A 17827-nucleotide genomic window follows, 5' to 3' on the forward strand; every position below is an offset into this window, starting at 1 on the left:
TTGGGGGAGTAGGGACCTGTATCGTTCCCCTCACCCACTAAAGGACTAGCAGAGTTTGTTCTTAGATATTATCCCTCTCTCCCTCCTCCTTCTCCTTCTTCTTTTTAAGATTTACTTATTTTTGAGGGAGAGCTAGAGTGTACATACAGGGTGGGGCAGGGGTAAAGGGAGAGAGAAGCCCCAGGAGACTCCTGGTTAAGCTTGGAGCCCAACTAGGGGCTCGAACCTGTGACCTGAGATGGGTCCCGAGCTGAATCCAAGGACCTGAGCTGAAACCAAGAGTTGGACGCTTAACCGTCGGTACCACCCAGGGGCTCCAGATATTGTCTCTCTTTTGTAGATGAGGAAATACAGGTTCAGAGAGCTTCCATAACTCACTCAAGGCCACAGGGCTTGTTGAGAGAAGAAATTAAATTCTGGTTGGTAGGTTTCTACCCCCAGTGTCTTTTCTTCATATGCTTTGGGCACCGCCCTATAAATTGATCCCCTGTATGTCCCAACCCCACATATAAACTACCTCAGATCTTTGGCTTTTTAAAAACAAACAAACAGAACATCTTCTAAGGTTGCAATGTAGCACACTGAATTGGCAATTGCGCCCTGAGCCATTTTCAGCATTCCAGGCTCATTATTTCACCAGTCCAGACAGAATCCACACGTTTCGGAAGAACAACAATTTTTATATTAATTATCCCATTCCTTTTAATCTCCAACAATATACACAACAAATAATTAAAAGGGATAGTTATAATTTACCAAGCACGTGAAGCTTAATTACGGTGAAGGAATTAAGAGTTCCTTTGACGGCATTCCAGAACCATACTCACACACACAGAAGAGACTCAACCTCCAAGCCTGAGTCGAAAAACCCATGAACAGACCACCGATTATATACCAAAAGTAAAAGAATAAGACAGCAAAAGGATGCACCATCACGGTTTCCATAACAATTAAAATAGAGTTGAATCCCATAATTTCTCTGCAGTGCGTAACTTGCCAGAAGCGTGTGGAAAGCACTGCTCATTCGCCCATGCTCAGCGGCCCTTCCCTGGGACACCGCAGTGTTGCTCACACCTCCTGTTTTCTCAAAAGGGCCAACTTTTTGAACTTTCAATCTTCACGGTGCCTTCAGGGTATGGAGATGCTTTCTTTGCTTCCTCTCCACGGCAGCACCCAACCCTGCCCTGCTCTGTCCAGGAATTTGTGATGGTCCCAGGATGTGCACTCATGGAACTTCTCGTAGGTTCTCCCCTCTCAGCTAGTTGCCATGCAGGATATGCTGTGATTTTTCCCTACCAGGTGTTCATATCTGGGGACAATTTATTCTTTAATCTGCAAGATAAATACAGGCAGTGATGAATAGTATGACCTTTAGCAGCAGACAGACCTGGCTGCAAATCACAGGCTGGTCAGGTACCAGCCACGTGATTTTGTACAAGCCACTGAACTGCCCTGTAGGACGAGCATGCTAAACCTACCTCACAGAGATGAGGTCATGTTGGTAAAAGACTTGACACAGGCTTGGCCTTCAGTAAGCTCTTGGTTTATGACACTTATTATCCCAAGAGCGTTTGCATTTTAATATCACGAGATGATAATATCCGTATGCAAAGCAGTGGATGTTTCAGGATGGGATTCTGCTTGCATGAGTGCAAGCAGACATCTTGGAGCAAGTGGTACTCTGGGCTTACCGTGTAGCTAACTGTGTGGTTTGTGTCCACCGGAGGAGAAATCTTTGAAGAAAAAGAACAGTCTGTCACATGGATTTCACCGATAACTGATAATGGACCTCAATGACAGATGTCTCAGACTTTAAGACTGTATGTGGACTGAATCAGGTACACCTGGAGCATTCAGTCATTCCTGTCTGCTGTAGAACAGTGCTACCCAAAGTGTAGACCCCAGACCAGCAGCATCGGGCCCATCTGGGAGCTTGTTAGAATTGTGTTAGAATGGCACATTCTTTGCCACATCCCACACCCACTGAATCATCATCTCAGAGAGTGAGCCCAGACTCCTACATTTTACCAGAGCCCTCCAGGTGATTCTGATGCACCCCAGCATTTGAGAAGCACTGAATGCTTGTACACACACAAGCCTGTATGCTTTGGGAATCCAGAAATACTCATTCTGCACCTTTGGGGAGTCTCCGAACAGGCCCTAGAGAACGTGTATGGCTTTGCATTCCCATACACGTCGCTTTGACATCCCAAGGACACACACAGCCTTAGAGAGGACCCAGAAAAGTTTGATTGTCACCAACCACATGACTTCAACAGTGAGATAAACTTTGTTCTTATTTCATTAGATAGACTCCCATTTCTTTCATGGTTTCATTCTTTTTTGATGCTTCGGGTTGTTTTGTATACTTCGGGTTGTATACTTCTGTGTATAAATTATTAAGAATAATAAAAACTATCTTTTTGAAAAAGATTTTATTTATTTATTTAACAGAGATCAAGAGTAGAAAGAGAGGCAGGCAGAGAGAGAGGAGGAAGCAGGTTCCCTGCTGAGCAGAGAGCCCGATGCGGGGCTCGATCCCAGGACCCTGGGATCATGACCTGAACCAAAGACAGAGACTTTAACCCACTGAGGCACCCAAGTGCCCTGAAGAACTACCTTTAAAACTCAGATTAAATTGGCATACATTTTTTTTGACATCTATTTTAGCCAATTATAATATTGCTCCCTGATGCTGAATTTTGGAAACATCTAGGTCTTTTTCCCATTTATAGCCTCATTCTCACTAAGATGTTAGTATTCTTTGGATATTTACAAACCAGGGTACAAAACATGTAGTTTTTATGTTACCTTGTCATCTTTTTTGGGGAAAAATCCATTTAAAAAGTAATATGTTCATAATTAAGTGTTTTATGATTTATTTATTTATTATTGACTGGGGTGATTACTTTTCAGCTGTGGTGGCTCTCATGCAAGAATAAAGCCAGACACTCAAGTCACCTGACTTGTAGTCATACAAGGGAATCCCAAGTGCAGGAGGTTGAATGGTGACCTTCAGAAATGATCTATGTTCTAATTCCCAGAACCTGTAAATAGGACCTGATTTGGGAAAAAGGTTTTTAGAAATGTGATTACATTAAGGTTCTCAAGATGATACCATCCTGGATTCGGGTGAACCCTAAACCCAATGACGAATCCCTAAGAGAAAAGAGGGGAACAGACACAGAGACACAGAAGGGAACACCATGTGAAGACAGAGGCAGAGATTAGAGGAATGGGTGGGTAGGTCAAGGGACACTACAGATCACCAGCAGCCGCCAGAAGCTAGGAGAGAGGCACGGAGTCTATCAACTTGCAGAGCCTCAGGAAGGAACCAACACTGTCAACACCTTGATTTGGAATGTGTGGACTCCAGAACTCTGAGAGAATAAATTCCTCTTGTTTTAGATTACCAGATTTGTAGTAGTTTGTTATGGCAACCCTAGGAAATGAAGCTTATTACAGCAGCACATCACAGTTCATTTTACTAGTTGAGTGGCTATCAGCATTTTCAAAATTCGGGTTTGGAAAACTTTCCTGAGGAAATAAGTTAAGGAAGTCTTAACAGCAGGCTCCTGGATTTCTGTTTCTATACCATGAGTCATAAGCCTTTAAGCAAGCATTAATACACTTTTCAGAAATGGGAGATATATCTATTAGCATTTTATTCATTGGGCAATAAAGTGTGTGGACAAAGTAACATCAGCGTGCAGAAGCTGTTTAGTTTTCAAAAACTTTCATAGTTATAAATGATAGCAGAGCTATTTACCATTTGTAGGAATGGCTTAGAGACTAAAGATGAACAGATATTTCTTGTTTTGCCTAAGGTTAAGGAAAAAGGTGTGGGGCACCTGGATGGCTCAGTCAGTTAAGCATCTGCCTTCTGCTCAGGTCATGATCCTCAGGTCCTGGGATGGAGCCCCATGTCCTTGCCCCATCCCCCACCCCCACCCCACTGCTTGTTCTCTCTCCCTCTTGCTCGCTCGCTCGCTCTTTCTCACTCTCAAATAAATAAAATCTTTAAAAAAAGAAAAGGAAAAGGTGTGACATCAGTCTCTTAGTTATATTTTTGGTTTAGAATGCTCATGGATCCATTCATTCATTCACTTACCCATTTATTTAGCGAATGTATGGAGAGCATTTTATCTGTATGATATTAAGCACTGAAAAAAACCAGCAGTATTGAAGAGCGAATAGCTAATGGGAAATACTGGTGGTAAACAAGTAAACAAATAAATAAAATATTGGCACATGGTATAAAGGAAATCAACAAGCCTTTCCAGTCTTTTTGTTTTTGTTTTTGTTTTGTTACTGGCATAAAAAAGCTTATTAAACTTACTTGTGTTGTTCATTTATTTATTTGTCTACTTATTTATTTTCTCTCTCCTAGTGGACTATAAAAGCCACATGATCAGAGACATGGTCTTGTTTCCTGCTGTTTTCCCAGTGTAGGGACACTGCCTGGCACATAGCAGGCACACAGTACATATTTGTTCAATACATTTGCTGATGAAATGAATATGATAGAAACTGACAGAGGCCCTGTGCCAGATGAGGGGACCTGGAAAGCATTGTGTTTGTATTTGTAATTGTATTTGTAATGCATTTGTTTTTAAAATATTTGGTCAGGGGCGCCTGGGTGGCTCAGTGGGTTAAAGCCTCTGCTTTCAGCTCAGGTCATGATCCCGGGGTCCTGGGATCGAGCCCTCAGCAGGGAGCCTGCTTTCCTTCCTCTCTCTCTGCCTGCCTCTCTGCCTACTTGTGATCTCTGTCTGTCAAATAAATTTAAAAAACAAAACAACAACAAAAATACAAAATAAAATCTTTGGTCAAAGTATGTGACCAAACCGCTTTGGTTTATCTTTATTTCTAAATATGAATGACATTTGCTTTTGTTTTTCTTTTTTTAAAGATTATTCATTTATTTAATTGACAGAGAGAGATCACAGGTAGGCAGAGAGGCAGGCAGAGAGAGAGGGGGAAGCAGGCTCCCTGCAGAGCAGAAAGCCCCATGGGGGTCGGGGAAGGGGGGGCTCGATTCCAGGACCCTCAGACCATGACCTGAGCCGAAGGCAGAGGCTTAACTCACTGAGCCACCCAGGCGCCTCTGACATTTGTTTTTTAAATTTACAATTGACCTAAAGCTGTTTTAAAGATGCATATTAAGAACTTATTTAGGGGCGCCTGGGTTACTCAGTGGGTTAAAGCCTCTGCCTTAGGCTCAGGTCATGATCTCAGGGTCCTGGGATCGAGCCCCGCATCGGGCTCTCTGCTCGGCTGGGAGCCTGCTTCCTCCTCTCTCTCTGCCTGCTTGTGATCTCTGTCTGTCAAATAGATGAATAAAAAATCTTTAAAAAAAAAAAAACTTATTTAAAAGCTGTTGAACTGCTTATTGAAAACTACCAGACTGTCTTTTAAAACAAAGAGGTATGAAGAATCAGGGAACTCACTTTAAATTCTGCAGTCCACTTCTCCCTTCAGAATTTTAAGAGATTGGCTGGCCTGCTGAAAGCACAGATTTGCATTTAAATTATCCTAAATAAAGCCATAAAGCCTATTCTAAATTTGTAAGGTGTGAGAGTGTTTTCCTTTGCTTTCTATTTTATCTCTTAGCTTTAGATATTTACTTTAAAATCAATAAGAAAATTTAAATATCGTAAGAGAAAAATGAGCAGAGGCTCGAACAAGAAGCTGTTATGATAAATGAATAAATTTTAAAAACAGAGAAAGAATATAAAAAACACAAAGAGCCAGAGAGTAAAGGAAAGTCTGTTCTACCTCTTTTGCAATTAGGGAATTGAAAATTAAAATAATGAGGTACCACGTGTTGCATATCATTTTGGAAAGAAAACGGTTTGGGGAAACAGGAACTCATGCACTATTACTGTGAATATGGATTGTTTCAACCTTTCCAGGAGCAATTTGACAAAATGAATTAAAAGCCTTAAACATACATTTGCCTTTTGACCTATTAATTTCACTTCTGAGAATATATCTTAATGAAATAATGAAGTATGTGTGAATATTTAGCCATAAGGATAATTAAATGATGTACTCTTTAAGGTAGCAAAATATTAAACATCATTTAAGTTACCAACAAGAACAAAATAAAGTTATGGCACTTTTTAAAACTCAATATAATTGTATTTGGCAAGTATAAGTATTGTCCATAAGTTTCTTTATTGACTTGGAAAGATGCTAAAGAAGTATTAAGGGGGAAGAAAGAAAATTAAAAGTAATTTTTATAAAAAACATTAAAAATTATTTTTCCAACATTGTGTAAAAGTACATATTTTGGAGATAGGGAGATAGAGACTGAGGTAGGAAAGACATGAAGTCTATTCATGGGTGTGTTTTTAGTGCTTGTTTGTGGATGAGTAGATTGTCTAACTATGGCGAACCCACAAGCTTTTGTATTATAATGTGTATGCTTTATTTAAAGTGTAAAGATACATAATTTTGCTTTAAAGTTTCCCTGGGTGAACCAGTAGAAACGTGGACAGAAGCCATGAACAGGCAGTTTCAGACACCTGGTTAGCTATCTTGGATGTGAAGAGATGCTTGAACTAACAAGTGAAAGAGGAAATGCAAATATTACATCAATAGGATATCACTTTGTACCCATTGGATTGGCCAAAAAAAAATTGGTGAGAAAAAGGACAAATAGAATTCTGATAGAACCTCATTGGTACAACTCATTCCTGGGAATGGCTCTGGAGGGCCATTCTGGAGAGCACATTAAATGGGTTTTTCTGGGATTAGCCATCACTCCAGGTCCTGAGAATAAGAAATCCAAATCAACCTGACTTTATTTTATTATGGGTTAATATGGATCTGTTATTATTATGGACTTTGTTTTATTATTATTTATATCATGGATAGAAAAAGCAGATAGGAGTACTGCTTCTCTCAACCTAATTCATACAAGCACAGTGAGGTGTATTACTAAAAGAAAGTAGTTAAAATCTTGATAAAGGATCCCATGAACTTAGATTTTATAATAAACAAGGAGGAAATGGATTAAAATGATCAGATCATGAACTTGAGGAAGGCAGACTTCAGAATGGCCCAGCATTAACATAACTTCTTCAAGCCTCAAGAAGCCACCTGCCCTGGAGTGACACAGCAGCCTAGAAGGACACAGCTCGAAGAAATGACCATTGGGCCAGAACTATGTCAGATTTTGTAGACAATGACCACTGTATACATCCTGGAAGTCAGTCAGAATATCTGGCTCCTGTCCTAGCTCAGCAAGAAAAGCATTCAGAAAGATTTTAGAAACAAAAAGACCTCCAAGGATCATTAGAATTGAGTCTTCCTCTGGCCCCCACTGTGGGGCTGGAGTGTGAAGGGCACAGAGACGTGTCCAGGCCTGATTATGAAGAACGTGAGAGGTCATGGTGTAAGTTTTCGTCTCATAAAAAAAATTACAAAAAGCACATCATCTGAGTTGCATTTTAGAAGAATAACGATGGGGGCTTTGAGAGAAAGAACGTTTCTGATTAGGGGACCACATTGTGAATGAACTGGACCTCAAAGGAAAGCAGATGGTCTGTGTACCATGATGCCAGGCAGGCAGGACATGGCTGATGTTCATGCAGTACAGAATCGAGGTGGGCCAAAAGTCGGGGGGAAATCCAGATGGTAAGCATAAGCTAGATGCTCCAGATGTAGTGAGGATTAAAACTCTGAAATATCATATCCAGACCTTAATGCCAGGTAAGGCAGTGACAGTGGAGACCATAAAAAGTAAGGCAGTGTAGTCTGTACCAGAAAGCTGGAGACCACCGAAGGGTCCGTATCTACAGAGAGGGGGTAAGGAACTAGTGGCCAGTGGTTACCATGGAATTCTTTGCAGCTGGTGTTAGAACTAAGCAAGCACCAGCAATGTGATTAGATCTGAAGAAGTTCATAGCTAGAGTTCCCAGACAAAATATAAATAAAAATAAAAAATAAATTATATATAAAAATATAAATAAAAAATAAAAATTAAATTTGAATTACTGACAAACAACAGGTACCTTATAAGGATAAATATATCCCAAATCATGGCTAAATCTGCCACTCTAGCCATTTCACAACACAGTTGCTGAAAATAAAAGCTATGCACACAGGCAAATCAACCCAACATTTCCTAAGAATATATAACAAACACATCGACAGCTGTTGTGTTTGTGGGAGAAGGGAGTGGGGATACAAATGAATACATAAGTATTACATAAACAAAGACACGAAGGGAGGCCTTTGAGTGGACACTTGGTGATAGTGAGCTGAGTGTGATGAACTCAGCTCTTATCTGCCTAAGTCTCAGAGGAAGTAATAACGGTTTGCCTGCGCTCTCCCGGAGTCTTGGAATTTCTTCCCGGTAGTCCTGCTGACACTGCCCGACTGATAAACAGCTTATTCTGTTCTGCAGAGCAATCCCTGTGGAATACTCTGGCACTGGCTGCAAAATTAAGCCCTGGGAAAGTGAACAGGTGAGGGAGTTGGGTAGGTGGCATAAGATTCAGGAGGGGAAAAAATTAATAATTTCATAAACCTCGTAAAAAAAATGAAACCAATAGATCTTCTTAGGAACATTGCTTCAGCTAGATTTCCTTCCTAATAGAGGGACATTCGTACAGGGTAACTATTAGTAAAAGAATGTCAGCAAGCACAAATCCTGAACTGTTGCCAAGAGTCGCTGCGAGAGTCGGCAGAGTCTCCCCATTGGCAAATGACAGTTCAGTCCATGTCACCGAGTCACCCTTACTTTCTTAAAGCCTTTTCCTTTTTTCATGTTACAGCTGATTACAAGGAGAGCTTTAATACGATTGGAAACATCGAGGAGATTGCGTATAATGCGGTTTCCTTCACCTGGGATGTGAACGAAGAGGCGAAGGTGAGTGGGAAGACAGTATTGATTCATTTCTCGTGCCTTTTGCATAAGGCCACCGTTCCCTGCAGATGTTTCTTTCACAAAAGTCTCTGTAAGGAGGGGAAGACCTGTTAACTCAAGCCAGCAGAAAAGGAACTGAGCCTCTTAGCTTTCTCTTGAAGTTACGCCCATTCAGTTTTGTGCAGTTAAATTGCCTTTCGGGGGTAAGGGAGAAACGGGAGTGTGTGTGTTTCGCTATGGCCTCCTACAAGACGGGCCAAGCTGCATGTCCCTCCCAAATCCTCGAGCTCCCCATGCTTCATTTTAGCATGTGGGGTGGCAAGGCTGGGCCAGAAGACCTTTTTCAACTACACTGCAGGTTCCCCCAAACAGCCCTGACTGCTGCCTTCTCCAGAGGCAGGAAAAGTGTTCAGAACTGTGGTCTCCATAAGTAAGTGATTGGGCAGGCCTCTGGCTCCATGAGTCCCTCCAGGCATACTGTGGTTGACGGAGAGGTACAGAAAGGCCTCTGATCTGCACTCCCTGCAGTATAGCTACCACCATGACCTTGAACCAAGTCTTCCATGCTGACTGCTTTAGCTTTTCCCATTTTTCTCTGGTGCCAGTATGGTTAGAAAGGGTGGTGGTAAAATCTCTGGCTAGTTGTACGCTGAGGACAGATGTCCACTACCACACTGATTTGGGTAAAAAAAGTAAGACTTGCTGATACTCGGATTTGCTTTCCAGACACGTCTCTCTGATTTTATGAAAGCTACTGACTTTCTCCGTATACTCCGTCCTCTGTGTTCTTGAGCTTCTGACCTTTGATCTTTGTTTTTCACTTAAGAGAAGGTTCCAGAAACCTAAGCTTATTTTCTGCCTCAGTTATGTACCATGAAGGAGGGTGTTAGCAGACTCTGTCTTCAAACTAATGAAAAGGTCAATATAAACAGTTCCCTTCAATGCTTCATTGTCTGCCAGCAGGGGTAAGGCTGGGTGAGAAAGGAAAGTGGATGGGAGTTTGTGGGCACGAGTTATGGAAGAAGAAGAATTGCGCAGTGTCTCATTTCACTCAGGTATGAAACAATGTGAGCAAAATTGGCTTTAGGCCCAAGAAAGGTGACCCAAATGGGTAAGTGGCAATAGAGTGCCAGAACAGCCTAGAGAATGTTCCAGTGGCTCAGTGTGTGCAAGGAAGGAAGCAGGCCTTGAAATGGTTAGGAGGTCAGATCCCACACAGAACTGTAGGGGAAGTTGGTCTCTGCACTCCGCCTCCATTTACGGTTCCTTGGGCAAACCTTGTGCTCCCTTTTCATGCCCCCACTCTGTCAGAGGCTAGATGACTGGGCTAGATAACGAAAGGCTGTCTGGGCCATGGCACCGTGGGGCGGGGGCTGGAGTCCTTAGTTAACCATCTGACCTCCCTGGGCTTCAGTTCCCTCCCACATACAAGTACAACACTGATCAGTTGTCTTGGCTGCACCATACATTGTGCTGAGGTTACGATGGGTGAAGATCTGGTGCGTGGGGAGGAAGGACAGGGCATCCAGTAACCCTCCAGCCGCGTGAGGGGCCAGACACAGGCCCACCGCACTGCGGGGAGCACAGGGCTCAGGTGGGCTCCTGTCGTTGGAAGTGTCTTGTCACTGTAAAGCAGGCCATAAAGGAGAGCTGCCGTCAGAGCCCCAGTTTGGATCATCAGGTTGTCTGTGACAATGAGTGCCTGGGAGCGAATGTGTCCATGGAGGCCTTTCACAGAAAATGCCTCGCCAGAAGGGACAGCTGAAATGATGGAAGCCCATAGTGTGGTGAACCCGCAAGGTAGTCACGCTGGGGTTGAACAGACCTTTCTTTTAAACCAGTTCAGACAATGGGGCGCCTGGGTGGCTCAGTGGGTTAAGCCTCTGCCTTCGGCTTGGGTCATGATCCCAGGTCCTGGGATCGAGACCCGCATCAGGCTCTCTGCTCAGCCGGGATCCTGCTTCCTCCTTCTCTCTCTGACTGCCTGTCTGCCTACTTTATGATCTCTGTCTGTCAAATAAATAAGTAAAATCTTAAAACAAACAAAAAACCCCAGTTTAGGCAATAGTGCTCATTTCCCACAGATAGAAGCTCACTTGTCTTCTTTCCTTATGTGTAGTTGTGCCCTTATGTGTAGTTGTGTTGTTCCAGGCTGACAAGTTTAAGCCCATATAGACTTTGACAAACGGCAGTGGGGAATACTTTATATTGCTTATTGGGGCAAAATTTGTTTGCTTAATATATATTTTTAGCGACCTTTACTTGGTTGTTGCAGTTGTATGCAGTCTGGGTTTATCAATAAGTAATAAAAAAATAATAATTTCCCCCAGACTACTGGAAGGACTTTTTTAAAAAGAAAAACAAAACATTTAAAAGTCAAATTCACTTCATTAAGGAGGCAAGAATTTTTTTTTGTTCAACCTGTAGACCCTAAGGTATTTCTTTAAAATATTATTGATTCTGAGGTACCACGGTGGCCCAGTTGGGTAAGTGACCGACTCTTGATTTCTGCTCAGGTCATGATCTCAGGGTTGTGAGATTGAGCCCCATGGCAGGCTTTATGCTTGGTTGGGGCGTCTTCTTGAGATTCTTTTCATCTGCCCCTCCCCCTGCTAGCATGCATGTGTGCGTGCGCGCGCGCGCACACACACACGCACACACACTCTCTCTCTCTCTCTCAAAATGAGTGAATAATTTTTTAAAAAAAATAACATAAAATATTATTGTTTTTAAAATAAGCAGATTGCGGGGCTCCTGGGTGGCTCAGTGGGCGCCTTCGGCTCAGATCATGATCTCAGGGTCTTGGGATCGAGGCCCACATCCGGCTCTCTGCTCAGCCGGGAGCCTGCTTCCTCCTCTCTCTCTCTCTGCCTGCCTCTCTGCTTGCTTGTCATCTCTCTCTCTGCTAAATAAATAAATAAATAAATCTTTAAAAAAAATAATAAAATAAGCAGATTGCAAAAACCAAAGTTGTGTGGTTGTTGAGGAAACAGTTTCAACAAAGCAAGAGGTAAAAGCTTCCCTCCCACAGAAGAGTTGTGATTTTCATAACATGGACTTCTCAGGAGCTGTTATATTTCTCTTCAAGTTCCTATTTGTAACATCCACAGAGAAATCTTCTGTGGGCTTTGAGGCTGGGGCTCCATTCAGTGTCCCATGTTATTTTGGTTTACATGGCCAGAGAACACAAAGTTATGACCTACAGCTTTCACGTGGCCCAAAGAATGCGTGTGTGCGTGCGTGTGTGTGTATCATGTATTTATGTTTATATTTCAATTTTAAAATTTTTTGCCCAATAATCAGGGGATTAGGGTTTTTTATCTAGACTTTCAGATTCTTTTGGATAATGAAAGATGCTGGCATCCATGAGCCCAAGTGTTTGCAAGGCTACCGAGTGGCTCTTGTGAGGTAGTAGCTGTTCTTTTTAATACTTTTTTTTAGTTTTTCCCATTCTGGAGCTTTCCTTACCTGGGCCTCAAGGACATCTGAGTTTTTAATGCCTCAACCACACCCCCTCAAAAACTGAATGTGCAGTTTACATCTTCACTGGTTGTCAGAGTTGGGGAAAGTAGTGACCCAATGGAGGGTGATATGGTATGTCAGAGAGGAGTGGGCCAGGAGCCCCTCCAGCATTCTCTGGTTCCTCAGGCCAGGCTTTTGGCAGCAGGCCAGAGTTGGCACTGTTGAGAGAGTTGCTGTGGCCTGTTGAATGCCCGCGGTGGAGGTAAATATTTTTTTCTTCTGCTCTTTCTTTTATTTATTTTTTTGAGAGAGAGAGAGAGAGAATGAGAGAGAGAGAGCATGAATGGAGAAAGGTCAGCAGGAGAAGCAGACTCCCTGTTGAGCAGGGAGCTGGATGCGGGACTCGATCCTGGGATTCCAGGATCTTGACCTGAGCCGAAGGCAGTCACTTAACCAACTGAGCCACCCAGGCTCCCTGATGGTGGTAAATCTTGATCTTTGAAGATGTTTAAAGGAAAACATCAGAAATCACTTGGGTACAAGTATAAATACATATCAACAAGTTGGATAACACCACTCCGTGGATAAAAATGAGATTTCTCTCACACAAGACCGGCTTTAATGACAGCAGTGTCAGAAGAAACACTAGAAATGTACTTTGAGTCACAGCAGCATCTGAGAAAACCATATGTTTTCCTATGGTAGTAGCTATGTTAAAGGATAGCTTTTATTTGGAGATTTAAGTTTTGGAACATTCATTTAAATAAAACAGTCTGGTATTGGGTAGTCTTAACACACATGTATAATTAAGACCTGATGATAAAGGTTTATGGCTTTTTCTAAGGCATGGTTCCTACTTCGTTCCTTTGTTGCCACCTTACATTTTATTTCTACTCTCCTTTAGCATGAATAGAAGAAAGGAAAGGTTGTGAAATTCTAATTGTTTAATATATCTATGGGCAAAAGTTGGGCTAGGGAAGGTGTTAATACTGTTAGTTAAAATGAAGCCCGAGAATTAAGTCCAGGTTCTCAGTCTCCATCGCAGCCTGGTTCTGGCAGAATGATCAGTGTTCTTATACTCAGAACCGGTTTTGCTGGTTGTGCCACAGTGTCCCTCTGCGCAGTGACACAAGCAGCAGAGATAGTCTTCAACCGGACATTGTTTTCCCCTCAGGGTCTGTGCAGTCTGGAAGCTCATGTAACCTGAACTGGTGTCCCTGGGTCCTGGGGAACGACTCAGTTGATACCTGGGTGGGTGAGGGTCTCCGTGTCCGCACTGTCACAGACTGGGAATGGATAGGGAAGGGAGGAAAGGGTGATACAGAACTGCCCTGAAATGCAGTTCAGGCAGTCGGGGACCTGTCGTGGCCCTGGAAGAGTGGCTTTGGAACTTTCTCTTCCTGAGCTTCGGTTTCCTCGAGGGCAGGTAGCAGAAAGGGGAATGAGGAAGGGCTGACAGAGTATTAAGGTTCAGTCCATGTGATTCTAATGGGAAGATCACAGTGCTGCATACATTCTTTCACGGGACTCCCGTTTACAAGGTCATTTCAATTCATTTTTTTTCCCCTTAGCCAAACATTGGTATCTACAAAGTAGATTTGTTGCTCACTAATCCCCAGGATGAGGAATTCCCATGCAAGACCCTATTGAATTATGGAAGAGTGGTGAGCTCAGATTCCTGGCACGGAACACTGCCCTTCTCTGGGCGATGACATCACCCCCAGAGCAGGAGTGTACAAACCCTAATTACAGACTTCCCTTTCTCCCAGGTTTCTAAGGAGACTCTTGAAACCGGGCCCCTTATTTTTGTCCTGTGCCATTTTCTCTTTTCACCGTGATTTCAAGATTAAACCAAACTCGATGTGCCACAAAGGCCTCTCTCATGTGACCACAGACAATTACTTGAGCATTAAGATGCTACTTAGTGCTTTGAGGAACAAGTTTCCTTTTTGTGTCTTTCCTCTGGATCACCGTAGCAGCTCCCTCCTCCCCCATTTCTCTCTTTACCCTTCTTAGGGTTTGTAAACTAAGGTGAAGGAAGCTTCTTCCCATGAAGCCTCTTTTAATCCCTCTGCATCCAAGCCTTTGGAATGATCATGATCCAATAAAAATGTTCTTCCTCCCTTGGGATGGCCGGCAATGCTAAATAATCAAGCAGTCAGATGAACCCACTACTACCCTATCTCCCGTTTCTGATTTTTAAAAGAATCTATAATAATGTAATAATACAAAATTCTGTCTCTCCTGGGTTCCTCTTTGCTGCCTGTCACCTCTCTTCGCAAAAGCAGTGATTACCCTCCAGAGCGACGCCTGCCTGCCCCATGCCTCCCTCCCCTCTCTACGCTGAGCTGCTTTTGGGCGATTGGCTAGTCTAGCCTTCTGCTCTGCTGTATCAGCAGTGAATGTCCTCCCTGCCTTTACGGGTTCGGGGAGGAACTCTTAGACAGGAGTTTGTTGCAGTTTTAGAAAAGGTAAGGACACAGATAAGGCATATGTTTTTATCCATGTTAACAAAGTTGGTTGGAGGGCAGGGTTGAGACTTGGTCTGGGTGAGGTGGGGAGCAGAGAGGCTATGAGACATCAGGGATCATTTTCCTGTTACCTCAAGTTCTGATTCCACTAAATACTGACTTTCTACATAGCAGGCATTGCAAGATTAGGCATGTGGACAAGGTGGACTTTTAAAAAAAAAATATGTCCCTCAGAGTCCACAGTCCATGCTCTTAATCATCCCAAAAGAGAGAAATCTGCATTTTTTTTTTTTTTTAGACCAAAGCATACTATGATTTTCCTTCTCAAAGAAACTTATGGAGTACAGGTCCATAAAAAAAGAAAACAAAGGATTAGCCCCGTCTCCCTGAGCAAAGTAGCTCAATCAAGTCACCCTGCTTTTGTCACTCTCTGTTTCTTTTCTTTACTGCCGACCAGTGAAGATGGTCTCACTGGTCCAGTACTTCTAGCACACAGGTGTTTCCCTGTCCTTGGTTGCCCTGGTGTACATTATTGATACCGTACGTATTATTGATTAGAATGACTATGGCACTGAGGACTGTTCAACTGTGTGTGGGTGGGTGTGTATTAACCTAACATTAGTGATCTCATTTGCATAATTACTACCTCACTTTGTATTAATTAAAGATCAGTTCATGCTTTGTAAGGTACTACTCCATGTTCCTCACTACTCTGTAGCTCCTTTCTCTGGTGTCCTGAATTTCAGTTTCATACTCATTTACATTATTTCTGTACGCTTTTCTTTTACGCTTTATCTTTTGTTATGTGTTATGACCCTATCGTGAACCATGAAGATTATTCTTTTCTTTTTTTCGCAATACCATGCAGGAAGCACAACATAAAAAAATTCAAAGCAAGAATGGTAATTATTATTAGAGAAAATAAAGGTTGCAGAAGGCACACATTGGCTATTAGCTTTATGTCTGCAATGTAAGAAACCCAGTAAGCGAAAGCCCACATTTCTATAAACTCGTAGCAAATATTTACATGTAAGCAATATTCATTTTAGAGATATATTCCTCTAACTTTGGGTCCCTTTGGATGCTTTAAATGAACTGGAATTACGGAAGGGATTTCCGTGTAACTTTTGAAATTACGAGGAAATTCAAGGTAAGGGGATGCATGTTGATATTTGTTCTGGACCCTAGTTCTCTTAATTTTCGTGCCTTTTATTTATTGCTTTTGTGTCTGATTTTGCTCTTCCCAAAGGGATATCACATGAGAACTGAGAGCCAGTCTGAGTGATGGAAATATGGATGTGCTGTGAGATGAGTCAGCTGAGTGAGCCAGAAAATCCAAGTGGAGGTTGGGAGTAAAAAGCTAACTCCTGTATTTGTAAATCCATCCTTAAAGAAGAAAATAAAGTCCCTTTAAAGTCCCAGCATGGCCCTGCAGCTGCCCTGGACTTAAGGACATTTGATGTGGCCTGTGTCACACATTCCTTCATATTGTGAAACATAAATAGGGCTGTCGTGTAGGGTGACCTTGTCCATATGAAGCCCAGAGTTCTTCCTTTTCTCTCCGGATGGGTCAACCCTTTCTTTTCTGTCTTCTCAGGCTACAACTAGTGGTCAGCAAGTGAAGCCTAGTTCTTTGTTCCATTGGCTGCTAATGGGTGGGGACAACAGCCTTTCTGTATTCATCATCTCAATTTTAGTAGCTTGAAAGACAGCCTGGTAGAAACACCAGTGCTTTGATCACAGCCTATGTGAAAGTAGCAAGTTGGAGAAATTGTAAGTGTTCTAACCATCTTGTACATTGCAAATTGTTCAGTCTCTTTTTGTGGAAAATAAGGTTATGCTAATTGAAAGATTGGCTTGAAATTCACCAGATCATAGGACTCCATTAAATGGTCCCAATTCTATTGTATCTCTCCCTCCTTCCTTCTGTCTCCCTTCTAATACTTTCATTTAGTGTAAAATATTTAATCCGTTTTTATTGGACCACCTCACGGCATTTAGAAAATTACAGTCTTAATAGTCTTGACAAATCTTGCTTTCCAGGGGGATGTTTCTGAGTCCAGGGGGACTTTGTTCTCTTTCTGCCAAATTCCAGTGCTGGACACCAATGAGAAGACAAGATATGTAAATACTGATTTTCAGGATGAAAAAAGAAACCAAAGGAGTGGGCAGAGAAGACCATACTCCTGATGTCCTATCGGTTCGTGACCTAGTTCGTGTCCCTAACCCCCTACCAGCAGTCTGGGAGCTCTCTTTCTACTTATAAGACAGTCTGGGATGAAATCAGTTTGATAGATAGACTGATTAAGAAAAAGTTACATCCCAGTTTTTTGTCTAAGTAGGACCCAATTTTAAGCAAGTCGTCTAATGGAAGATTAGAGAATATTATAAGGCATTTTTCGTGGTCTCGAAAGTAAAGCAAGGTTTGGGGGAGGCTCCTGGGAGGTATCTTGCAAGGTCAAGATACACACTGCGAAGCAGGGCAAATGGCCTTTTTATGTGTTTGCTGGGGCGTGGTGTGGGTGAAGGAAGTTTTAGAAGGGAAAGGTAAACATTTGCTGGAGTCTTTGGTATTGAACTTAAACAAAGCCATGCCTTTGTTCCAGTTTTATAAGGTAATGGATGGCAGGAGAAGCTATAAAGCTGGAGTTAATTCCCATATAGAAGGAATAATCTGGGGAAGGGATCTCACCGAAGATCGAAAGAGCCTGATCTTTTGTTAGGATGTGGCGTAGTCTTGGTTTCTGGACTGAATTCTGGTTAGGGCTCTGTAACTTCCATGCATGAACTGTTGTATGTGCTCAAGGAAGTAAGTTTCAGATTTGGACTTCATAGGCTGACTTTGTGTGTGTGTGTGTGTGTGTGTGTGCGCGCGCGCGCGTGCGCGCACACATGTGCACTGTAGTTAATGTTCAGTGGTTATTCTGCCAGCTGCTTTGTATGCATCATGCAGTATTCGTATTTTAAGTGGATATCATTTTTCATTTAAATAATGAAGAATTTGAAGCCCAGAGAG

The 17827-nt window shown here is 42.4% G+C and overlaps 1 protein-coding gene across 3 annotated transcripts in view; it reads left to right on the top strand.

Moving 5' to 3' along the window:
• The window catches only part of GRHL2 (grainyhead like transcription factor 2), a 161496-nt gene that overhangs the window by 90866 nt on the left and 52803 nt on the right, over positions 1 to 17827 (top strand). For all 3 annotated transcript variants that reach the window (XM_013064756.2, XM_013064754.2, XM_013064755.2), the window contains exon 8: positions 8787 to 8881. In XM_013064756.2, coding sequence (XP_012920210.1) covers positions 8787 to 8881 — 95 coding nt within the window. The remainder of the gene's footprint in view (positions 1 to 8786; positions 8882 to 17827) is intronic.

Source organism: Mustela putorius, unplaced genomic scaffold, assembly GCF_011764305.1.
Source record: "Mustela putorius furo isolate JIRA1106 unplaced genomic scaffold, ASM1176430v1.1 tig00000228_pilon_pilon_pilon, whole genome shotgun sequence".
NCBI classification, from domain to species: domain Eukaryota; kingdom Metazoa; phylum Chordata; class Mammalia; order Carnivora; family Mustelidae; genus Mustela; species Mustela putorius.